Raw genomic sequence first — 26492 nt, 5'->3', positions numbered from 1 at the left:
AGGTGAATCCCGCTCATCTGCCCTTGATGGTCAACTAAGGACAGGAGGGGTTGATCCATGGAAAATCCTCAGGACATCCAAATAAAAAACACACAATGAATCTATATTAAAATAACTTACATGCAATAGATCAAAATGAACCTAAACAACTTAGAAACTAGAAGCCTTTTAATGTGTTTAGGTATAATAAAAATGCATCAGGGGGCCATAAATTGTAAAAGGTGGGTAAAGAATTCATGAAGCAATAGGCTCAGGTTCAGCTGCAGTAGATCCCTAGGTTCAACTGAGCTTAATCCATGCCAGATTTCCAAAATAACCGCTGACTAAAAGAGAAACAGACCATTGCTACAATGTGGGTGGGGCACAGGAGAAGTAGTTCCTATAGCAAGTAATGTTTTTCTCCTGTGGAGAAAGAAATAGAAAGGAAATTGCACCATTGAACAAAGGAGCTGCTATTTCGCAATGACTAACTGTACAATATGCACAAATACACAGATTTAAAAAAGTAATCAAACATTTTCCTGGTTATGCCTGGGAAACTGTGACTGGTGCAGGTTTTAGACATAATATGGAAACTTTTCTGAATTCTGGAAAGCCATAAATCTTCACATGTGAAATTTGGGCTTAACAGAGCCTCTTCTGCAATCCATCCAGCGGTCCAATCAGCTAAAAGGAAGACGTAAGAAAGCCACAAACCAGTACAGAGAAGTCACAGAAACACCCGTATTAGTTGTTGGCAACATCTCCAAGAGTGATCCCACTAGCGACTGTGTGTCTTGAAGTCTCGCTCGGTCTGTTAAGAAGAAGAGGAGCTCCCAGTCACTCTTCCCAAGTAACACCAGTGGCAAAATGATGTGACTTGTGCCAACGGTTGCACAAAGAGAAGAGAAGATTTTGTGTGGCGCCCAGGCACAAAAGAAAAACACGGCAGAAAATTGAGCTTTAAAAGTAAGTACCCTGTTAGACATGTGGTAGACCATGTGTATTGAATTGTATTGATATTTGTGTATTAGATCCTGGCACTAATGTAGCACCTTTATTCCTTCACTGAGTTAGGTGTTCGATTTGGGGCTGACAAGGTTTTTATTGACCATCTCAGTGTAAGCTGGATAGTGCACACAAAGTTGGTAGAGTACGTGGAACTAGTGTGGTCTAACTAGGAAAACTTGTTTCAAGAAAAAAAAAAGTTGCTGCAGAAAGTGCAGCTATAAAGCCAGTACAGATGCCAGTAGTAATTACAAGTAGATAACAAAGCTCGATGTGTAGACCTCTTGAATGACATTGGGATTTGAAGACTGGCTTCCTGTCACTGGTGTGGCTGTAGTACAGGAGAGTCTGTGTATGCTTTGGTGCAAGGCATATCTTCACCTGCAGGATCACATTGGCTGCTTCAGTGGAGCCAGATCCTTCATGACTAGAAGGTAGAGTGCAAGGATGTGGTAAGACTCATGAAGGAAGTATTCATGTTGAGTGTAAGGCCCTAAGAGGTGCTCCCGATTTGTCATCAAGACTGCATGCACACACGATTGTGCCATGAAGAATAGCTAAGGATAGCTTAGTACTGTTTGAGTACGTAACATCGCTGTTCCTTTTCACGTGTGTGATGTTCCACACTGGTGCAAAAATTGTTGTTTTGTCTGAAGCTGTGCAAGACAGAGCCTGAGTTCTTGGTTGCACAGTGAATGCACACAAACTATCTTGCTGTATACTCCTACTCACCGTATTTGTTGTTGTTGTGATGACAGACACGTGACGTTTTTCCTAAATTTCCTCCCTACGGCGAGCCAAAAATCTAGTGTTAATTTTGCCGGGCTGACAACCTACAGCCCTGAGCTGTGTGAGGTCATCAGCTCGGCAAAGACACAGAATCAAGGAGGAGTCTCCACCCCCTAATGACGTAGGGGTAAAGTTAGGTCCGGGCGTTTTAGAATCAAGCCCTGTTGTGCTAGCCCTCCACGCCAATCACATGGAGAGCATTTTCATCCTACCCTTTCAAAACATTGGAAACGTGTACCAAAACACTGAGAAGACTCACGTTGAAACGTTGGTAGAAAATAATCACTTCGAGACCAAACAACAAACTGTGTAAACAGTTTAAGAAATAATTCAACAGTTTTGGACGCATCAGCATCACTGTGATAATATGTTCATGTTTTCTTTTCTGAAATCTCTATTTGGACTGTCCGCGCTGCGTGACAATCATGGCACTTTTAAACCTATCTTCTTGATGGCCACTTGTATCTGTTTACTAGCTCAAGACGGCCACGTGCTGTGCAATGCATAGAGCAGAATGTCAGCCCAGCTCTTCTGTGTTTGAGTTCTTATCCAGGCCACGCCCACACATCTACACTCCCTAGAGAGGGCAGAGTCCTGTCCTGCAGACAGCGTATATACCCTGAGTGTGGATGTCTCCCAGCTGGACTGTAGGGATGCAAGAGAGGAGGAACGAATAGAGCGCACGTTCCTAGGCTTCCCGACAATAGGTGAGTGTTTTGAAAATGTGCACGCAGTAGGCCGAAAACAATGAGCAGAACTTGATATAAATAACTAACTAGGGGCTATATGTACGAAAGCTTTTTTCCATAGACACAGAATGGGTAAAATCATTTGGTACATCTGGCCCTAGCTATTTAGAAAACCAGGCTAAATCGTGTTTGTGAGCATACTGGACTTCTGGATGTCCTTCTTTCATTGCTACCAATATGTTTCCAACTGTTCGCCCTTCAGACGAAGTGCTCCTGAAAATTGTAGATACTACTACATTAAAATATTGTAACGTATGTTGAACTCTGCAATGAAAAATAAGGTCAGTGAGTCGGAGATCGATGGCATGAATAATTTGCCTCAAATCGCTTGGATAAATCATTGGGAAGCTCCAAAAAGCAGAATAATTTATTGCACTCTCTAATCACCAAGGAGTTAAAATGAGAGGCTGGAGATCGCACGTATATTGGAAACATTTTCCACAGAGACAACTGTAGTGCTATATTACTGTGAGCTTATGCATTGCAGTCATTGTGGGCTTTATGGTCTTGTTGAAAAATGCGTAATTAAGAGCCTTACAGCTGGGTTAAGAAGTTTTTAGGATCCGTATGAGTGCTTTATACTAACCAGTTTCAGTTTTTCACTGCCCACCTGTGCCAGCTGCTAACCACCGATGTCAGCTTCTCACACACTGCCCACCAGAAAAGTTGTGGTCAAGACCATGCCCATTCAATACATGGCCTCTTTTCTGGAATTAAGAAGGCCCAGTGCTATGCAATTGCTTTAGCCAATTTGTTCTAAAGTGTTTAAGGTATTTTTTCTTTGTTCCTAATTAGTATTCGCTTTTGAACAGGGCACGAGAGCCTCTCTGTTACTACTGTACTGTTCCTGTACATTTCTAGCACTCAAGGCTTGCTCTGCAGTTATTTTGATTGATGCCATGCCTTTATATTGTACAGGGTGTGTACAATCCGTGTGTGGCATACTGTGCAAGCACATTGTGCTTTCCCAGTTTATGTGTATATTGTCTGTAAAGTATAGTGTAAATACATGTCAATTTTGTTCCCTTTATTCAGTGGATTTTGTATATGTGGCTAGCATATACATTCTGCACACTCAATCACGCTGCATCATTTTGTCCTAATTTTGTTAAATAAGATTTGCACAGGAGATGGCAACTAGCCTCGCAAAAAATTCTGTGCCCCTCTAACATGCTCCCCACCACGCCCAGCCCCACCACTCTCAAACTACACCAGCCGCCACTGGTTCAGACCCGCATCAAGGACACCCGATTCGTATTGCTTTCTTGAATATGTTTAAGTTAGTGAGTTTCCTCATCAGTAGACTGTTGCAATGTTTACCGGTCTGAACCGGAGAAACAGCCCCAGTCATGGCATTTCCTGAAACATGAATCAACAAATAATAGGGCTTCTTTAGATCTGTAAAATAGGACTAAATCTTCAGTTAGTAGATGGAGAGCGAGTGCGGCGCATTCACCAGTGAATGCCTGATGTGCAATGCTGAGTGTCATAAAAGAGGTCCACTTGGCTACTGGGACCTAGCCTCATCTGTGGAAGGAGGAGATATTGGGGGTCATATTACGACCCTGGCGGCCGGCGGTAAGCTGGCAGTAACACCGCCAACAGGCTGGCGGTGTTCCGCCAGCTATTATGACCGTGGCGCAATAGCCACGGCCATACCGCCGGCCCCTCCAACATACCCCCAGGGCAGCGGTGCAAGCACCACTGCCCTTGGGATTATGAGTCCCCGACCGCCAGCCTGTCCGTGACGGTAAACACCGCCATGGAAAGGCTGGCGGTAAGGGGACTTGGGGTGCCCCTGGGGGCCCCTGCACTGCCCATGCACTTGGCATGGGCAGTGCAGAGGCCCCCAGGCATAGCCCCGTCGCGCATTTCACTGCCCGAATTTCGGCAGTGAAATGCGCGACGGGTGCTACTGAACCCGCTGCACATCAGCATTGCCACCGGCTCTATTACGAGCCGGCAGCAATGTTGATGTGACTTTTCCGCTGGGACAGCGGACGGTAACACTGTTACCGTCCGCTGACCCAGCGGAAAAGTCATAATAGGGAGCCAGGAATACCGCCGGCAATGGCGGTATTCTGGCTCCCGCAGCCTCGGCGGTCTTTTTGAAAGACCGCTGAGGTTGTAATGAGGCCCATAGTCCTAATCGCAATCGAAGTGGAGTCGATTTGTCGCCGTATTCTGGATCCATTCCATCTGTTCGAGATCATATTCAGGAATACCTAACTACCATTGCCTTGCCTAGATGGAGAACAGGAGGCCAAGCATCTAGAGGAGACTCATAAAGGAGAAAATTTCCTTTAAGGTCCTAAGCAAGCAGAATTATCATTTAACACATGTAGCAAAGTGTGAAAAAATGTTGACTGACTCATCCCAGTCTACGCGTTCAGGCATCCCTGTCACAGGTGGGGCCCTGCATAAACGTGTTGTGATCTGCATAGGACTTGTCAAATAATTGGCAATTCAAAAAAGAAAGATGTAATTTCTTTTTTACTTAAGTGTCAGACTACAGTGATTAAATGTATTTACACTTCCTGTGAAAACGGATTAAAAGTAAAAAGCTGAATTAGCAGAAAGTAGAAAAAAATACTGCCATCACTGGCTAGTGAACCCATTATGGATGCCATTGGTATAGCATGGATAAAGATTGAGGGCGAGGACAGCATCCACAAACAATGGAAGTGTTTTGCCACCATTCCAGCGGTTGGAGGGTGGAAATCAGTTCACTGTACTGAGGAGGATATAAAGGGCTTCAAAAATTCAGGAACTGCTGATTAGTTCTTCCTGAACCTAGAAACCTGCCTACAAGGATACATTGTCCAGGAGGAGATGCCTAATGTGATCCCAGGGTGTGAGGTGCCCAGAAGTGCCAGTCTACTGAAGGAAGTTTAGCTGGTCTTGACCCAATGACTATGTGGTCTTCCGGTCTCCAGTGACAAATCCAGCTGCAAGAAATATTCACCACTTTGTCACTATAGACATGCACCAGTTGCCTCGGCCTCCAGAGCTGCATCTGCAGTACACAAGTGTAGGAAAGTAGCCTCTTTCTAACTTGGTTACCCTCACTTTTTGCCCTGTTTGTCACTATGTTTGACTGTGTCTACTGGGTTCCTGCTAACCAGGACCCCAGTAGTTTTGCTCTCTCCTCTAAATTTGGTTGCTGGTAACTTTTTCTTCCCACAATTGGCTTACTGGTCCCCCCATGTAAGTCCCTAGTATATGGTACCTAGGTACCCAGGGCATTGGGATTCCAGGGGATCCCTATGGGCTGCAGCAGTTATTCTGTCACCCATAGGGAGCCCATGCAAAGGGTTCTGCAGGCCTGCCATTGCAGCCTGCGTGAAACGGGTGTATGCACCCATTTTCACTACAGGTCACTACACCAGGTCACTATAAGTCACCCCTATGATAGGCCCTCTCACCCTTGAGGGCAGGGTGCAGGTACCTGTGTGTGAGGGCACCCCTGCATTAGCACAGGCGCCCTCACAAACTCCAGATCCATTTTCCTGGACTTTGTGAGTGCGGGGACGCCATTTTACGCATGTACTGGACATAGGTCACTACCTATGTCCAGCTACATAATGGTAACTCCGAACCTAGGCATGTTTGGTATCAAACATGTCGGAATCATACCCCAATACTGTTGCAAGTATTGGAAGTATGATTCCATGCACTCTGGGGGATTCTTAGAGGACCCCCAGCATTGCTATCACCAGTCTTACAGGGTTTTCCGGGCTGCCCAACTGCTGCCACCCCACAGACAGGTTTCTGCCCTCCTGCTGCTTGATCTGATCAAGCCCAGTAAGGCCGAACAAAGGATTTCCTTTGGGATAGGGAGGTAACACCCTCTCCCTTTGAAATAGGTGTGACTGGCTTGGGAGGGGTAGCCTCCCCAAGCCACTGGTTTGCTTTGAAGGAGATATTTGGTGCCCTCAGTGCATAAACCAGTCCACACCGGCTCAGGGACCCCAGTTTATGCTCTGGCACGAAACTGTACAATGGAAAGGGGACTGGCCACTCCCCTGTCCATCACCACCCCAGGGGTGGTACCCAGAGCTCCTCCAGAGGGTCCCTGGGTTCTGCCACCTTGTTTCCAAGGTTGGCAGGGAACTCTGGGAGAATCTGTGGGGCCAGGCCAGACTGGTGATGTCAGAGCCCCCTCCTGATAGGTGCTTACCTGGTTAGGTGACCAATCCCCCTTTCAGGGCTTTTTAGGGTCTCTCTCTTGGGTGGGTCCTGAGATTCGGCTTGCAAGATTCCAGCAGGACTCCCCTGCAACCTCTGCTTTGACGTCAGGCCTCCGGAACTGCGACTGGAACATCCAGGACCCGACAAGCTGCTTCCCAGAAGAACGGACTCTTCAGCAACATTGTTTCCAGGGCTCCTGCCAGCTTTGCAACATTTCCCTCGCCGTGCATCCTCAGAAGACTGCAACTCTTCAGCCTGCACAAGAAGAAGAAGGAATCTCCCTTGGAGTGAAGGAGTCACTTCCCTGCAACTGCATACACCTACAACAGGCAGCGACCGGCTGTGTGGATCCCCTCTCCTGCTGAGCTGCATGGATCCTGCATCAGGGGTTGTGGTCCAGAGTAGTCCCCTTAGTCTTCACTGCCAGCTGTCCAACTTTGATGGAGGTAAGCCTTTGCGTTCCCACACAGGACAGTACCCCCTTGCACTGCATCTCTTGCAGCTGTCTAGGCTTATTTGCATCTCCTCCAAGGGATCTTCAGACGACATATAGCTCCAGCACCCAGCACTCCATCTGGCAAAGCACAGCCTCCTGTGTGAATCTCCTGCGACGTGGGATCCTCTTTTGTAGTGCTGCATGGGCTTCGTCTGCGACTCCTGTGTCCCCATCCTGTGGGACTCCTGTGGGAGCTGCCTCTGCTCCTGTGGACTCCCTGCAATGCTGAGGGTCCCCTGTGAATCCCACTCCTGGGTCGAGAGCTCCTGGGCCTTGCTGTTCCCTGGCATCACCTCTTTTCCACTAACTGCAAGTTTGCCTTTGCCAAGGCTTGTTGGTGGAATTCCTGCACCAATACCGATCTGCAATCTTCCCTCCGGCGTGGGGCTTCATCTGCATCAATCAGGAACTCTTTTCCGGCTCTAGGGCTGCAGTGCTGACCTGTTCTTCATCAACTCCTACATCCACAGCTGGGTGGGTAGTAGCTCATACTCCTACTGAACTCCACTATGACTCTTGGACTTGGTCCCCTCTCTCCACAGGTCTTCTTTCTTCAGGATTCCACTGCTGGTTTTCTTGCAGTCTTCTCTGGTTGTCTTGTTTTTCTTCTTTTCCTCCTTTTGGGTGATTTGGGGAAAATCCAGTGTTTTACGCCTGCATTCCTGGTCGCTGGGGGTACTGTGTTACTTAGCTTTGTGGTTTTCTGATATCCCATCTCCCCTCTACACATTTTACTTACCTAGGTGGTGGTACCTTGTTCGCATTCAATTTTTTTAGTATATGGTTTGTGCTTTCCCTAGGGTCACTATTTGTTATTGCTATTTGCACTGTTCTTTCACCTTTTCTATGCCTGTTTCTGATTACTAGTGTATATATTTAGTGTATTACTTACCCCCTAAGGGTGGGTTACCTCTCTATTATTTTGTGGTGATTTGTTCCAAAAATAAAGTACCTTTATTATTGTACAACTGAGTGTTTTCTTTCATGTGTGTAGGTGCTGTGTGACTACAGTGGTATTGCATGAGCTTTACATGTCTCCTAGATGAGCCTTGGCTGATCATCTACAGCTACCTTTAGAGAGCCTGGCTTCCAGACACTGCCTACACTTTACTAAGAGGGGATACCTGGACCTGGTATAATGTGTAAGTACCAAAGGTACCCACCACACACCAGGCCAGCTCCCTACAACGAGCTTCCGGCCTCCACTGGTCTCTTGGACCGCACCTGCCAAAGATTTGAATCTGCCTAAGTTGCCTCCGGGGCCACACACACATACTCCTTGGCCACAACTGCTGCAATTGGCCGTTCACCTGCATCGGCCTACAGGGCCTCAACTGCCCAAAAGTGGACCTACCTACATCAGCCTCCAGAGCTGCAATATGCTGTGATGGCCATCTCCATGTGCTGTCCCGACTGCATGATGTGTAAAAGAATGAGGTCTAGGACCCAAATCTCTGCTCAGAAGCCCGTGGTCATTGCAATTAAATGTTGGTGCACCGCATACCACATTTCATTAGAAATTGCATGGGTTATACAACCCTGTAACTGAACCCCCTTTTGAAATGTATAATATTTGAGAATATTTTGCAAGTTGAAATACTTTTCGCTTAACATAGAAGATGAGCTCTGGATGGAATAATAGTTTGATCGATTTTTGAGCTGTGAGCTCTTGACCCCCAGGCTACCGACCTGAGAAGTCTGTAACTGCTCACACTGGCCCCCATTCCCCTCAGCCCCCACTTGAGTCAAGGTCAGAAAGGGTTATACTTGGCCCAGTATGTACTGCCATAGTGGAACAGACCCCAACACGCCAGTGGCAAATGACCTCAACCACCACAGTTCTGGCCCAGTAGCCCCTCTCTGCCTAGTGGTTGCGCAAATGGGGTCTGACAACTCGACTGCTGTGGTCTGACAACTTGATAGCTAAACAGGTAATGGAATAAGTACTCAGGAAGGTGCCACAATAGGAGCCATGATGCTCACCCCTCTGTTCCTATGATCGACACTAGCAGCCGAACACTCCATGTGAACACTGTACCCCATGACAACCTCACTAGAGGCACACCTGGCGCACAGATATCACAATCTGTGAAATAGCAAGAGTATCATTAACCCAAGTGCTAGCAAGGAACATGGCCTCCTCTTCACTTTTAATTGCAAAAGACTTCCATAATTTGACTGCAGTGGGCCCTCACACCAAGGGGAGCCATGCCACTGCACCAGCGGCACAGTTTATAGCTAGGATCTTAACCACAGTTTGTCTCTTTTTACCAGTGTCCACCAAACCTTAGACCTGATTTAACATTGTATTAAAGTTCATAGTTCTTCCAGAGTGGAGCTGCTTTGTATCAATGTTCACATTAACTCCTTGGGACTCCTTGTACTCGTGCTTACATTTGCACAGTCGCTGTGATGATCCGTAACAATATTCACTGAAACTTCCTTGGCTGAGTAACTTTGTATCATTGCCACATTTCTTTTTCAGGGTGGTTTGCTTGTATCAATTTTCATACTTCCTGAAAGGCTAAGTCACTTTACCTGAGTGTTAACATTTCTTCAGGACTGAGATACTTTCCTGTAAATGGTTACACCCAGGCTAGCTTCTTTATAGCAAACTCCATATCCAAATGCCAGCCTCTATATTTCCATAGCTCAGTCACCCCCGTATTTGGACACCAACTCTCCATCTCTCTACTGGTTCTTTTCCTAATACAACCTAGCGTTCTGATGTAATTGTGAACTTTCATGCAACGCTTTACAACACTCCTTAATATGTACATAAATAGGTAACCTTATTTTATTTCCATTAGTTTTCATTAGTTTTTTATTTACCCATGGACTTCCCTCCTCTGACCGTAGGGAATTCAGATTGTTCACACACATTTGCTGGAAATGAAAACAAATACTGATCCTCGTAGATTGCACACTCCACACTTCCCTTCCAGGCTTCCTGATGATCCACAGTCCAGAGAGGACAACATTGCTTTTAAACAGTGCTTCCTTTGAGTCAATGGTTGCAGGTGGGGCCCACCAATACTCTTTGTTTGGGGACTGGCATTTATCTTTCTTCATCAGACTTTGACCCAGAGCAAGAGAGAGAGAAAAAGACAGAAGGCTAAAAGCCGGAAGAAGGATCAAGAGAAAGACAAGCAGCATAAGGCAGAATCAAGACCAGGCAGTTTTGGTATTTGACACCCGACGTTTAGTAATTCCAGCAGCGGGCCTCTGAGCAAAAGTTTGGGCTTGGCACTTATTCTTTCAGGGAGAGAACACTATAGTGGGGTTATCCTTTTTAAGGTTCAAGCTTGAACAACGTACAGACTCAAATATGGGTTTTCTATTAAGCTGAGGAGGATTAATCCATAACATCATGGACATCTTCATATAAGGTGAGAAGGGAACTCATGGGTACTTAACAGCTACTCAGGAGACCCATTAAATTAGTACCTGACCTAGCATATTGGTGGTGCCATGCTCCATGGTGCCTATGAACTAAGTAGGACTGTGTATCTGGTCAACATAAACATCAAGGTATAAGGACTCAGTCTGCACATACCATCTGGAAATGTTGACAAGGTCTCTAGCTAGCTCACCGTGCCCCATCTGAACCCCTTAACACACCAGGGTACCAGTTTTTGCACCTCAAACATGACTACTCAGGCTCCCAAGGAAATCATAGAAACAGATCTACCCTTTTGTTGTCACTTAGAGTACCCAGGATTAGACACAGGAAAAGATTTGAAAATGTGTTTTAGAGCATTTATTGCAACAGTCTTATTCTTGTATAAAACACATGAGCTGCGATTATTAAGCAAGCAAGACAAAGCATGGTAACCAGCATTACAAAGAAGGTGAAAAAGATAAACAGTTTGACCATGGTTTTGTGACTGTGTTGGTCTGCTCCTATCTGTAACTACCTACTTTGCTGAGAGCATAGTGGGAGCCCCCTCTGCAGGATCTATTGGGAAAATTCCCCCTTATACCTGGTTAAGATGTACAGGGAAGCCATGAAGCCTGTCTAATGCAGTGCAGGCTATTGGCCCTGTGAAAGATAGAGGTAAGATTTGGGATCGGCATCAGAGTCAGCCAAACTGCATCTCGGGCACTGCATGCCACGTTCCAGGATAAACCCAGCAGAAGTGCTCCTTTGCCACATATGGTGCAGAGGCAGTTTTTATAACACAAGCACCATCCATGTCACACAGTGTCAGAGGTGGAAGTTCTTCACTGTGATATGTCTACTAATACGGAGCTGTCTCCACGGACACTCAGAATGTTTAGGCATCATGTTCCGTGTGCTCAGCCTTGGATAGAGTTTACAGACTAGATGGCAGCAATGCTTATTGGGAACAAGCAACATGTACAATGATTTTACAGTACATTATCACATAAACGAAAAGCCATGTAAAAGGTTATTGGCGGAAAAGTAATGCTAAGTTAAAAGTGTGCATTTAGAAAAGGATTCTTTAAGCAGGCACTAGCATGCTTTACTACAAACCTTTATGACAAATTTAGTGTAATTCTGTTCTACTGTTTTATTCTGCATCACTTCCTAAAGTTTTCTATGGGAATTATTATGGGAAAATGGCCCTCACTTGCTGGACCACCCTGAAGCTTTCCCAGGAGGAGCTGGGGTGGATGAATGTTTTTTTGGGAATGTTTTGGGAAGATTCATAACAAAGCAACACAGATATTAGCAAAACAAAAAAAAGTGTTCCTATGAAAACTCTGACCTAACTATAAGTGCATATTACTTGTAGTAAGTTTACACTTGTAAATCTTGATGCAGGAAGCTCCACTGCCAGATGGTAGGGGGTGGAGGCAGGAAAGTGTACACCACATATTACAAATGAAAATTGGGAATAGTAAAAAAGTGTAGAGTTACATCTATGTTTAGTTGTAATAAATGCTTGACTAAATATACTATTCACGTTTGAGAATAGACCTCATGATGATTTACATTTTGGTGTGTGCTCATTATGTTCTCAACAATTACTTGGTTGCTGCACAACCACCAACATGTTTCAATTGTTCCAGAGACTTTCATGTTGTTAGTCATAGGTGCAGTATTAACTAGTTTATCACCAGTGGCTTTAGGGCTAGTAGCAATGTGTCTAGGGTCCCTCTCTTCCTTATGGTAATGTATAGAGTCCTGTGGTTAATACTTAACATTGTGGAGTGTTCAATAGACTAAATGCTAACGTAATGATATTGACGTTAATACCTGGGTATGAATACTAAGCTAAAAATTGGTAGGGCTGCTGGAATAAATATATTAGGAGTCACTGAGGTTTATGAAAAGGCCACGTTTAACAGGTGTTTAATGGGAAGCTATCCAAACTTTCCCTACCGATTTCACACCCAGCATTCATGACCATTTATTAACATCAATATCAAACTTCAATCCCTCATTACAAGTTAGGCGGCATAGGTGAAGTGTTTACCACATATGGTAAATACTACCACCTTGGAGATAGGGATCTACCACATTTGGTAAACACCTCTTATTCCGACTTTTTAATTTCAAAATGAGGCTCAGCCTGCGGTATCAGCATTTAACACACCTGATAGACCTCGCCAGGCTTGCCCGGCTGGATTTCTCAAGGAAAAAGTGGTAGGGATGGGACAATTATCACACAACTCATAATTACAGAATTTAGCCCCGCATTTATAATCAGGGCAATAGTCACTGAGTATCTCTGAGCCTAAACCTAACTAAATAATAGTGCCTGCTTAAGGGACAGATTTAAAGTTGGGTGATAACATAAAAAACATAGAAGAGCAGTAGTATTGCAATGTGTTGTTCTCATCTGCAGGTAGTAGCGTGACCCTACTCAGTGCCCAGCAATACGCTTGGGAACAATGGCATTAATACTGCAGATCTAAATGTTGTGTGTGCGTATATGTACTAAAACACACATACCAGCGGATTGGCCAAACTGACCTTTTTAAGGAATTTTAATTTTGTCTCATAACAAACATTATTTCTGTTCTAAATCAATCTTTTCTTTACAGAGTATAAAAAATACGGAACTTTTCCTAAAACATATTTATTTTGAAGGCATTTTATGAGACCAAGCCTAAAAATACTGAATTCTCCAAAGTAGAAATTATACATTCTTATAAAAACATTTCTCATGTGTCAAATCTACACAGGAGTTTTACATTCTACAACTTTCTATTGAAGTTAATACATTATTGTATTTTGCACATTATTTGCAAGAGGCTCACCTTGAAGATAAATCATTGTTTGGTCACTGCTGAAAACTGCATAATTATTATTGTATGTCTACCTGTTAGTACATAAAGTAGTTTATTTGTTGCTTCTCAACAAAGTTTTAACCAACTAGGCTTTGTGTTTAATCTGTCATTTTCAGGTGATGACAAAATACAATTTCCAAGGAGACTGTCCCCTTCCTTAGAGGCTGGAATCCGCGGCAATGGAGTCAGACGTGACTTATGCTGATCTGAAATTCAACTCCGATGTGGTGCAAACAGCGAAGCCAAAATCAGGTAAAGGTAAATGGTATGATGATGGAATGCAGAGCTCCCCAGCCTGTGGGGAGCCTTCTGAGTAGGTGATTGTCTGTGAAACAGGCAACAGATCTAGAAATATCACATCATGGTATGCAGCGCTGGTGTTTGTATGTGATGGTTATGTTATGTTATTTTTATTTGTACCGCGCACAGCTGCCCCAGCAAAGGGTGTGTGTTTCTCATTGTTTTCTAAGATTTGTGTGTGCAAGTGTATGTGTCAGTGTGTGTGTGTGCGTGTGTGTGCGTGCATGTGTGTGTGCATGTGGGAGAGTGAATGAGAGAGAGAGTGTGTGGTTGTGATGATGCTTGTGCTGGTGTGTGTTGATATAGAATATGGCCTTATTTAGAGTCTGGCAGACAGGTAACTCTTTCAAAATTTGGCAGCTAGCCGCACCAACATATTACAATTGGTGTAGGGGATAATGCACTTGTAACGCAGCTGATAGAACATCTACTATGTTTGTGACGGAGCATCCCTTCCACCAAACTTGAAATAAGGCCTTAAATCTCAAATTACACAGAAAACAAGCCGTAAGAAAAATACTTCCCTGATGTCAGCCATGAAGGGATACCCACAACCAATTATAAAGTAAGGTAAAATCTAAATGCTCTGGGTGGGACCAACACAAGATTACAGGAAGGAGCCATTGAAGTACGAGCAAGGAGTTGAAATAGAGAAGTAGACCATAAAATCATGAATAAGGGCAGACCCAATGGCCAGTCTAAGAATATGTTAAAATATTAGATACATTATTGTTTGTAGGAGGCAGCTAAAGCTGTCTGTAGTGCCAATGTAAAAAGGAAGTTAAAACTCATGACTAAAATGAGGTCTGCCCTTTCCCCTACTAGTCTGACCTGAAAGTGACTCATGCTCTAGCTGTCTCCAATAAAGAGGAAGGAGTACAAATCGACATGCAAATGTCTCTGTGATCATTGTCTGCACTAATTATGTTTTATAAATGCAAAAAAGGGAAAAATTTGAAACTATTCCAGTGTGCCTTCTAAGCAATAAATATGTGGGTTGGGGACATCCAGTGCCTGACTCATAAACCCATCTGGGCATATATATTCAATGTATATAAGTACACAAATGGTGTAACATGATTGCAAATTGATTTGAATTTCACAAAGGTAAATTTGCATTCATAAAGGGATTTCTTCATGGGTAATATTTCCCAACTATGGGCCAGATGTAGCAAAGGGTTTGCGCCTCGCAAACAGCGAAAATCGCGCAAAAGCCTCTTTGCTATTCAGAAATGCATATTGCGAGTCGGGACCGACTCGCAATATGCATTTCAGAATCGCAAATAGGAAGGGGTGTTCCCTTCCTATTTGCGATTCGGAGTGAATGCATATGCGGTCGCAAATGGAGTCGCAGTTACCATCCACTTGAAGTGGATGGTAACCCACTCGCAAATTGGAAGGGGTCCCTATGGGACCCCTTCCACTTTGTGAATGGACCCACTCCCTGCCCTGAAAAAATACCGAAACTAAAGTTTTTTTTATTTTTTTTAAGTGCAGCTCGTTTTCCTTTAAGGAAAATGGGCTACACTTAAAAAAAAAAAACGGCTTTATTTAAAGCAGTCACGAACATGGAGGTCTGCTGACGACAGCAGGCCTCCATGTTTGCGAGTGCCTAGACTCGCTATGGGGCTGCAATTAGCGACCCACCTCTTGAATATTAATGAGGTGGGTCATTGCGACCCCATAGCGAGTCGCAGTCGGTGTCTGAGACACCGTACTGCATACCAATTTGCGAGTTGCAAATTGCGAGTCGCAGGGACTCGCAATTTGCAAGTGGCAAATTGGCGTTTTGCTACATCTGGCCCTGAGTTATAATATTATGCTTGATTAAATATTATTGCATCTTGTAATTGGTTGGTTGAATTAGTCCTCTCAAGACAGGTGTGACAAAATTCACTTTCTTCTGTGGACTGGGTGCATAGGCGGGAGGACTTCTACAAATAATCTATGTGGGGAGAAAATCATTTTTAAAAAGTGCAGTTGTAATAATGTGAAGGCATTGTCACATGTTCAGCTGTGCACTATATGCAATGTCCCTATGCTGAACTGATTTTGCACGGACATCAACGGACAATCATCCATACTTTTCCAGCGTGTTTCTGGAAAGCTGCAACTGTGGCAAGTAGGCTTACATAAGTTCTCTTTAAAACGCCAAGAATTCTAAAAAATTGAAAATCAAGACACAGACACAGTAGTAAGCACCCCTGTGCAGATTTATACATATTGTAAATGATTTCCTGTATAGGGAGGGAAGGAGAGAGTGGGAGAAAGAGAGAGAGAGTTATTTTTATAGAATGTAAATTCCGTTAAAAGTGAACCCACTGTTGCACATAGGGAGAGTTCTTGGCCTATTCAAGGCTGTATATAATCCATTGCTATTTCTCATGCCATCTTCTAGAGTAACTAGAGCTGCTTCATATGCCACCCTTTCACTCTGGCCTCATCTTTCCCTCCGAGCAATGTTCCTCGCCTTCTGGTACCTGAGCTACAAAACAGGTTTTCAAATTGGAATGCGAGTTTTAGTTGGTCCTCTGCAAGCATTCCATCCTCAGGATCAGATATATATTTGAAAGCATCAAGGGGAGGTGGTTAAAGCTTCACCCTTAAAGTCACCTCTTTCTCTATTCAGGAGGGGTGTTGAACAGAATTTCAGGCTTATATCATCCATCCCTGGTGATGGATTAAGAGAAAGAAGGAAAAAATTATGGGAGGAATGTCTGAATTAATCATGGTAATTAGTTGGGTGACGTTCTTACTTCTTGATCTGTTTTTTACTAACTGTTCTCCTCCAGAAAGGGAAGAAGCACATGTAAATCAGCCTTGGGCCTGGTCCAATAGGAATATTCCAGCTTGAAATACTATCCCACATTCCCTCCAAACGGAAACACAACCAACACCATTCATGTTTTTGCCTCATTGGGGCTCTTCAGTTAGGTAAAGTTTGAAACCTGTGTAACCGACAACTTGTCAGACAATTCACACTTGGTGCTATATTTATAAAACCAAAAAAAGTAGAGGGTGGAATGATTAACCTCAGCCACTGTTAAATACTCAGGGTGGTATTTTTATACGCTCTGTACCACTCCTGACAGGGAGCTACCAAATTAAAATCAGTCCCGGTCCTGCTTCAATAGGAACAGTCCAATACTAATCACCTGGCCAGGGTGAATCTGAATGGGAATGCATGTCAACCATAATGGGTTTACCCTTGCTGGACACAGTGAGTGAGAGGACCCATTCTCTGCACGTCTAGCGCACTTAAAAAGTCACACTGGGAGAACCAAAATAGTGATGGGTGTAATACTTTATTTAATCATAACCACTGGTAATGACTCTGGTGGCATTTCACTCCATTATAGTGAGGTTAAGGGCTTTTTTGTTGATTCCGCCTCTTCCTTTATTGGGGAAGTGGGTTGAGACAGTTCAGATGCCACCCATGCCTTGGCATGGCGATGACATAATCTGTTTATGTGGCATCCCAAAAAAACAGTGCAATCAGTCACTATTGGCAAAGCTATTGTGGCAGTGCTTGTTTAATATTTTTCATTAGTATTGGTGTAAGAGGTAAATTAATCACCTACATGCAGATACCACCTGGTAGTTTTACTTATGTCTAGCGCTTCTACTACATTACTGCCAATCACCTTACTGCCATGTTTAACCTGCTTGTAGAAACTGGCACCTTTCCTCGGGTCGGTAAGGAGTCCACAGTGGATCCTCTTGTAAAAAACCTTCAGTCAATACCATGCCCTTAAAAACTACAGGTCTAGATCCCTGTTGCTGCTCCTGCTAAAATGATGGAGAAAACCCAAATCAGGAGATGAGTGGAATATGGAACAAAACAACCCGTTGGACACATTCCAATTGAGTTTTAGAGGGAGCCATAGTAAGGAGTCTACATTAGTGGCGGTCACCAATGATTGGGGGTGCTGGATTGAGGGGCCTCTGACATCCTGATCCTGTTGTACCTCTCAACAGCATTTGAAAATGTGTCCTTTTCTGTACTAGTGGCCTGCCTTCGGGTATTTAGGGAAATACTCTCCAACTTATCCATTCTTTTCTGTCCTCCTGAATACAGACTAGAGCATCTAGTCAGTTCCATTTTAAACCCTTTTTGCAATCAACTGGTGGTCTTCAGGGATCTTTCCTACAGTCTTATTCAGTCTTTTGGACTTTCAGTCCTTTCTTACGCAGATGACATGGAGATTTATTTTATGATCTCTGATGACATCCAACCTCTGATAGCCAATTTTGAAAACTGCACATGGGCAATTAGCAGCTCAATTAAATAAACTGTCTTAAGGCGAATGGCGCAAAGATGGAGATGCTGCTGTTTAGCAGAGATTTGAACTTTTGGTCCTATGCTTGGTAGCCTTAGGAAGAAGATGCTCTTCCCGTGCCTGTCAATACTGCTAGGAAGGTGGAAGTGGTGTTTGACAACACTCTGTCCTTCTCCTCCCATGTTAATAAGGTTAAAGCTACCTGTTTTGTCATTTTACAGGTACTAAGGAATATTTTTCATTCTATCCCTATCGTATCACGAAGTAGAGTGGTGCCGGTCTTACTCTCATTGAGGTTGGACTACTGCAATCCCTTGTATTTAAGGATGAACAAAACACTGCAATGTAGGCTTCAAGTGACTCAGAAAGCGTCAGCTCACCTCTTTCTAAATGTGTTTAGGAACCATTTGGTGGCCAAACTACTCCACAGAATTCACTGGCTTCCCATCTGCAAAAGGGCCATGTTTTAATTGTTATCTTTGTCTCAAAAACAGTAAATAATTCACATTGCATATTTTTGTGCCACAAGAACTGAATTGTATATTCCTCCACCTCTACTGAGCTCTAGTAACATGAATGAGCTGGTGGTGTCAGAGTTTAAACTCAGCAGATTAGGTGGTAAATCCTTTTTCACCGTCACTGAAAAATGGTAGAACTCATGGCCCATAGCTGTTGAGCTTACAGAGAACCATAAAGCATTCAGGAAACTCATTAAGATTTTTTGCCTTCTCTGTGATCTTCCCGTTCCTTTCCTCCTGACTAGTTCTTCACTACAGTTTGCAGTGCCACAATGCCTTTGAGCAGAAGTTGAGCTTTACAAGTTAATTTCATTCCAAAAGCTGGGTGAGTGCTTCTCTTGCTCCCTTTCCTGATGATTCAGACCTAACCTACTCCTTCTGGGCACCCTAGATTCTGCCACTGATCCTAGCTCTTTTCAGCCCAAGCTGTGGCTACAGTTGTGAGACTAAATTAGTTAGTTGAAGGAGAGTGTCAGAAGAAAATCAGCAGGTTGAATAATCTAACTACAGAGTCCTTGGTGGGCTTTAAGCTACAGAGAACTTCGGCACCACAGGCACTACTTTCCCTCATCCAAAATCCACAACCTTCACACTTTTGGAGGCTGTGCATATTGCACTCTCTCCTCGTCTCTTCAAAAGTCCAACTGCTGACACCTGGACCCCCTAGTCCTGTAATGGATGCCACAACACCTTGTATATTCTGGCGAGGGAAGGCCTCCATACATGAACTGTATTAGCACGTCATTCTGGAATACATCAAATGCAAGCCAGCTGTAAGGCATCAAATTAGTGATAGAATATCAACAACTGGACACATTCTGGTGAAGGAATGTCTTCCTGCATTAACTGTATGGATTCCAGAAGAGTTCACCAGAATCCCCCTGCCTTAACTGGGCATATATTTTGGTGAGTGAACACCTCCTCTAATAATTATATATAATCTGGTGAGGGAATGCCATCCTGCATTGACTGGATCTACTCTGTGCTGAATAGGAATTATGACTGAGTAAGGAATTAGTGAAGCGTGAGGAAAGACATGTGAAAAGCTTTTCAAAATGTTTATTTTTTTCTGTTTCCCATTGCTTTGAATGGTACCATAGTTTGCAACTACTTTCCATTAGTGATTTTTTAATATTTTGAACACTTTTTTATTAATTTTTAATTCACTGATTATTACCATTGATTTTAATTGTTGAAATATTTGATTTTCCATTGGGTGTCAAGTCATAACTTTTTCCATAGATTCATAAGTTAGGTTCAGCAGTGAAGCTCCTCATACCTTACTGTACTGTTTTTGTCTTTGCTTGTTAAGCAATGTAAGTAAACACAGTTGCTCTGACCTTATTGAATGACCTTATTGCAAAGCCCACAACATTAAATTAAAGCCAAGGTTGTATTCTGTACAACTTGTTTATCTGTTTGGACTGGCCTTGTGGGCATTCCTAGTAGACGTTTTGCATTTACCTTTGTTGTTTTTTTTGTTGGACTTAGGATTCTGAGCACTTAACCATGGCTGATCATTGCTAAAGTGCCTGTGCATCTCCCCTAAACATGGTAACACTGGTGTATCCACAATTGGCATATTTAATTTGTTTGCTTGTTCCATGGAAAGTAGTATACCATATACCCAGGGCCTGTAAATTAAATGCTACTAGTGGGCCTGCAGCACTGCTTGTGCCACCCAAACAAGTAGTTTTTCAAACCTGTCTCAGGCCTGTGTATGCAGTGTCACCGCCACTTCGTCCTGGCATTTAAAACCTCGTGCCAAACCTTAAACCCCCCTTTTATCACATATAAGTCACCTCTAGGTAGCCCATAAGGCAGGGTGCCATGTAAGTAAAAGACAGGACATGTATGTTTAGGTTTTACATGTCCTGGTAGTGAAAACCCCCTCAAAGTCGTTTTTCACTACTGTGAGACCTACTCCTCTCACAGGCCAGCCAACATTGGGAATTCACTAATATGCTTTTAAGCTGTAATTCCTGATCAGAAAGCATCATGTTTCAGATCATTGGACTGGTAATGATAATTCTTCTTAAATAGTAAAGTTAGATTTAACATTACTATTTTAAAAGTGCCACTTTTAGAAAGGGGGCATTACTCAGCTCTTACTGCTCTACAGTATATGCATTGCAGCCTGTCTGTAAAACACATCTGGGCTAGGTACAGCTACATTCTGTGCATTCCCTCTCCACAAACACAAACAGAGGAAGTGTAGGTGTGACAAAGAACTCATCTGCATTCATCTGCATTCTGATGGGCCTTTCTGGGCTGGACGGGTGTTGGGGAGCTTACACTTACACTTCAATAGGGAAGTGCCTGCCTCCACACAAAGGGCTGATTACCGCCTACTGGTTGTCTGGAGCCAGGACTATGAAGAAAGGATCTCTGTGCACCTCAAGGAGCTGCTTTGAAGTCACCCCTACTTTAAAGGCACATTCTGGTATAAGCACTGAGTGTCGAGACGGGGCCACTCACCTGAAAAGCAGGATGTCTGCCGGGGCGATGGTAGGCCTCGACCTCCTGGAACACCTGTTGGCACTTCCTAGTGGACACAGAAACCCCGGCAGGTGTCCCAGAAGGAAAGGGGGAGTGGAAGAGAAAGAGACAAAACACTGCCACGTCTTGCCGGTCCAGCCAGGCACCCTGTATCTTCGGGGGGGGCAGGTCGTTGTTGACAGAGTGATAGTAGAGTTAGTGCACTCAGGTTCCTTGAAACTGAATCTTTCTTTCTGATATGGGCACAGGAGCGGTAGAAGAACACCGGGATGCTCCAGCACTTTTCCTGGATAATAATAACTGTTGGCACAATTACTAACACTGCATTACCAAAAACCCAAACTGAGTACCATAACAATAAGTACTGCGACACTAGGGCTGGCTTCACAGAGATTCACTGTTGAACACTACAATTAGAACTATGGTTGTACTTATCATGCACAAGAAAGACAAACAAGGGCATTAATTATATCACGTATAACTTTCCTGCATGCATAGGGTTAAACTTAAAGGAACAAAAACAATCCGAGAAATACAAACGTCCACTCTGGGTTTAAATAGTTAGGGTGGCACAGTTTGATTTGGTTTCACTGTGTGTGTGAAAAACCCTTCAAAAGCAAATTCCTCCAACCTGAAACACAGGCATGAATGACACAATTTAAATCCAAGAGTTATGCTATTAGAGAAAGAAAAGTCACGTAAATGCTCTTTTAAAATTGCACTGTCACTTTTTGTGGTACTTGAGCTCAAGCAGATTTCCTGAAGCACATTTAGGCAAGTAACTACAATAATAATGTAGAATGTTCAGAAATGCATTTGTCTCTTCAAGATAAGCACTCTGTCATAATACGAGCTCTGAAATATACCAGCTGTTCTAGGAAAGTGCAGCGCTCAAAGAATACTAGTCACTTAGCTGCAGTCTTTTCCGGAGTGCTGGAGGAATGCCTGGTGTCAGCTGGTACAGGAACGAAGAAAAGAATTGCCTCAAAAGTCCTGAATACGAGGATGGCAGCAGGGGCTGCAGTGCCAAATCAGATGCTGAGATCAGGAAGCAAAACAAAGCCAAGCAGGGGGGCATGCTTCACTCTGCTATTTATAGCCAATCAGGTAAGCAGTTAAGTTTCCACATGTGGATGAGTCACCACACCCAATTAGAAGCACATGTCTACACCACACCCAATTAGAAGCATATGTCTACACCTGTTCACATTAGCAAACAAGCATTGGTAAAACAAACATCGATAAAACCAATTGCGTAACACAGCACATTATGTTTACTTAGAAACATGAAGGTTTAACCAAGAACAGAGATATGATTTAACCCTAATCCCTGGGGATGCTGACAGATAATGCAGGAGGCACCTTGGGGATTCCTGACACTGGGTCTCTGACCCTACCAAGTCAGTACATTGCTGATTCTGGGAAGAAGTCTGCTGGAGTAAAAACTGCTGTGCTGTAAGAATTGCCACTTTGTCTGGATTGACTGTTCCAAGGAACTGCTTCTCTACTTTGCTGATCTGTGCTGCTGCCTGCTGATCTCTGCCCTGCTGAGGACAAGGACTGGGTACATCCTGCTGAACAAAGTGTGACTTCAGGGGCTTGCTGGCTTCCTGTTCTTCTGCAGTCTCCGTCACATTAAAGACTGCCTATAACTCTCCTGGTGCTGCTGAACTCTGCCATCTGTGATTTCTACCCTTTCCTGAGGTGCTCCCTCCAATCCTGGGCCTAAGAAGTGGGCTCTGAAGCTGATTTCTGCAAAAACCTACACATCACCTCAAGTGCATGAGAGATTCTGCTGCATAACTCTTTCGACGTCGGCACAGAGGCTGTTTGATGACAGCGGATTCACAGTTGGTGCAGCCCAATGACAACGCTCTGTGTGGTTCAACGACGACACACCGCATTCACTTGAACGGAATTTGACACCGATACAGGACCCAACTGTGAGGATCAGAACGATGCATCGTGCCCTCGACATTGACGCTTTGCTCCATCAAAGGCACTGTTTCAGCGGACCCTGCGTTGGTACTGTAGCCAGCTTAACAACATTGCAGTTGGCCTGAACTTTGGATTTGCATCAGTCCCTCACAACCTCAAGTAACTTCATGAGCACTAGTGACGTCTAAGGACTATTTCTAATTTAATCTTAAAAAAATCTTATCTTGACTTCTACTGATAGGATGTTTTTCATTTTGGTCTTGTTTTACTCAGATAAATATTATCTATTTCACTAAACTGGTGTGGGGTCCTTTTGTGGTGTTTTCATTGTGTTACTGTGTGTGTGTGTGTGTGTGTGTGCATGTGTGTGTGTGTGTGTGATGCACAAATATTAAACACATTGCCACTTAATCTAAGCCTGCCTTCTCTGTGCCAAGCTACCAGAGGGTGAGCACATGTTAGTTTAGGTTGTGCAACTGACTTACCCTGACTAGATTTATGGTCCCTACTTGTACAGGGTGCATACCTCTGCCAACTACAGACCCAATTTCTAACAGTAACAATGCATGACTCACTAATACTTTTGGGTGGATGGTAGCTTCCCAAATTTCTATTGCAAAAGGAGTTGAATCTGCAATGCATTTGCAATAAAATGTATTTTGTAGGCAATGGATACTCAAACAATCATGCATTAGTAATGAGAACCCAAGGTGAGTCAAAGCTTATGTTTTCTCAACAAAAATACTGAATTTTACTAGATGAGATTGAGCATGGTGTTTGCCAGACCTAACAGAATCACAAGATAAGGGCTAAGGAGGTAAAGAGGCATACTAACAGTACTATATTCAATGTGCTATATAGAGTGACAAAAATATTGCATCCACCAAAATGATTGACTCACTGCATCACCTACTGAATGTCCGCCAGCAGATATGAAGTCACGAATAGTGACTATACACATACATTGATTTAGTGACAGGCAATATGACGGTTTCTGTAGGCTATTTCACTAAACTGGTGTGGAGTCCTTTTGTGGTGTTTTCAGTGTGTGTGTGTGTGTGTGTGTGTGTGTGATATTATAGTCCTTTAAACATTGTCATATGTCTGCTAAGAAGTACCAGAAGTGCAAAATCCACAAACAAATTGGGCAGAAGTGGCTAAAAGTGGGGAACAGGAAAACTCATTAAAAAGATGGTTTTGAGTGATGAATTGTGAAGGGCTTCTCCATTTCCAAATAAAGAGGAAAAATGTGATGAGAAAAGCCACCATTAAAGCTGCATCAGAAAGTACTAAATTGTAGGACTTTAACCAGAGTGCCTTTTCAAACACATGACTAACAACCTCTTAACATTGAAACTAATGATCGTTTTTCGGTTTCAAGGTGCCAAGAGAGACGTCCAAGCTCAAGGTGAGAAGAAGAATTCACCCAAGACCTTGATAGCTTTATTGTTGGTGATCATCCTCCTGCTGGCAGGATTGGCTGCTCTGATCACGCTCTGTAAGTACCTTGTGTTTTCTAACCAACCCACTCAGTAGCTCAGGCTCGTTTCTGGCAAAATCACCGGAAATGTATTTTTTAATGCATGCCATAATTTCCTTTTCTAAATCATGGTGATACTGCCCCCAAGCTAACCTGTCTCCTTCCCTAAGAACAAATGTGCCTACTTCTATTCTACCTAACATTTTACCTCTGTTAAGTTTAGATTTTCCCATTATTAATTCTATTTATAGCCAAAAATCCGCCAGGTTTGTACCAATTAAGGGCTGGTATGAGGGAATTCAACTATTTATTTGGAACTAATAGATGTCCATTGTGCATATTTAAAATAAAGTACTGTAATTTAATGACACTGAAACAATGTGCTCTCAAGTTACCTGTTACAGAAGGGGGCTCTGTGACTGTAAGATGTTGTTAGGATGTTGTCTGAACTGATCACAGCATGGAGCATAACTAGTAGGATGTTCAATGTTTTCCTCATGGTCTCCTGTTTTCTCTGATTAATAGTCTATATTATTTATCCAGTATCTTAACAATTTCAACTTTAGGGGTTTATTGAAATCCTTGGATTGTTGTTTCCAGTTGGACGTTGTATATCTTTGGACAATTCTTCCTGAGTGAACTACTAAAGGAGGAGAGAGGTCTCTGAAGTGTGGTAATCCCAAGGCCTCTGCAATGATGCAATTCTGAGGCTGCACTGCTTTCTGCATAATTACAGATTTGCTGCATTTGCCTCCAAGTCCATTGGGTGTATAACTTGCAGATTTTCACAAAACAAATCAAAAGTTACTAAAAACGAGTTCACACATGATGTGTAATGGAAGGCACTTCACAAAGTTTGGCTGGTACCCTTTCATTTGTTTATAGCTTCATGTTGATGTTATTCTGGTACCAACTAGGGCACACCTTTGCTAGTTGGTGCAAACGCGTAAAATGACAAACTAATAAAGTAATGCTATTACCAAATGTGCTTCATTAGATTGCAAAATGTGTCTTTTCATGCTGTATAATTTAGTTATCCCTGCTGCATATTCTGCTACTCCTTTGTTGCAGAATTTCAGAGGCCCAATAATAACCCAGCACCACAGGAGAGGAGAAATAATATATTTGATTTTATTGCAAAAAAGAGCATGCTGATAAGTCTGTGGTTCATAGCACTGATGTGTCCCCTAAATTTATTTACATCTCTCACGTGTGCTTACTTTGCCAATAAACAATGTGAGGCTATGCCAAATTCCCATAAGTCAGTTGCCAGTTATTTGCATTGTTTTTGCAGACTACAATTCACATTTATCATTGAGAGTTAGCACACCTTTTTAATAAGCGGACCTGCAGCGGAGAGCGGATATTTTTTAGATGTTTAATAAATTAATATGGGAGGCATTAGAGGGGCCAATAGTAGGAGTACATTTCTAAGTGCTGTCTGCGGCTTTTCATCAGAGAGTGTTGACACCTTTCTGTCCAGCAAAATAGGGTTTCTTCAAGGTAACAACAAAAAGTGCAAAATTCCTCACAGTGGCTTTAAACTGTCAGTTACAGTCCCAAAATGAAGCTCTGTTGGAAACTTAGGGCCTAATTTTGAGTTTGGCATAGGGGTTAGTCCGTCACAAACGCAACAGAGTTTCTGTCTGTCTGCCGTATTACAAGTTCCTTAGGCTATAATGGAATGGTAAAATGGCGGACGGGATATCCATCACATTTGTGATGGAGTAACCCCTCTACCAAACTCTAAATCAAAGCCTTAGTTTCAGAGAAAAAAGCTTCAAATTCCTCACTTCCCTTTAGTAATTCTGACACTTAAGTTAGTTATCCCTTTTTTAAGAGTTTTAGTATGTTTCCATGTTACAGAGAGCTAATCAGTGGGATACGGAAGCATACTGTAGGGTAGAATGTCAGAGTGGGAAAGTTCCCTGCTTGGAACCGTGGAATTCGGGGTTTTGGCAGTTGCTGCCTGGGGGACATCGGGGCAGTAATAAACAACATTGC

General features: G+C 43.3%; 1 protein-coding gene across 2 annotated transcripts in view; it reads left to right on the top strand.

Annotated features, from left to right (window-relative positions):
• The first annotated feature begins 525 nt into the window (after nucleotides 1-525).
• LOC138268174 (CD209 antigen-like protein E) overlaps nucleotides 526-26492 on the top strand; it is a 51523-nt gene continuing 25556 nt past the window's right edge. The window contains exons 1-3 of one of the 2 annotated variants that reach the window (XM_069217593.1): nucleotides 526-948; nucleotides 13590-13725; nucleotides 24390-24506. In XM_069217593.1, the coding sequence (XP_069073694.1) occupies nucleotides 13653-13725; nucleotides 24390-24506 (190 nt within the window). In that variant the 5' untranslated portion in view covers nucleotides 526-948; nucleotides 13590-13652. Of the gene's footprint in view, nucleotides 949-2351; nucleotides 2484-13589; nucleotides 13726-24389; nucleotides 24507-26492 lie in introns of those variants that run through there. The other variant, XM_069217594.1, reaches the window with a different exon arrangement.

The sequence above is a fragment of the Pleurodeles waltl genome, chromosome 12 (assembly GCF_031143425.1).
Source record: "Pleurodeles waltl isolate 20211129_DDA chromosome 12, aPleWal1.hap1.20221129, whole genome shotgun sequence".
Classification (NCBI taxonomy): Eukaryota; Metazoa; Chordata; class Amphibia; order Caudata; family Salamandridae; genus Pleurodeles; species Pleurodeles waltl.
Note: the sequence above shows the minus strand (reverse complement) of the source record. Positions and strands in the feature narration are given on the sequence as shown.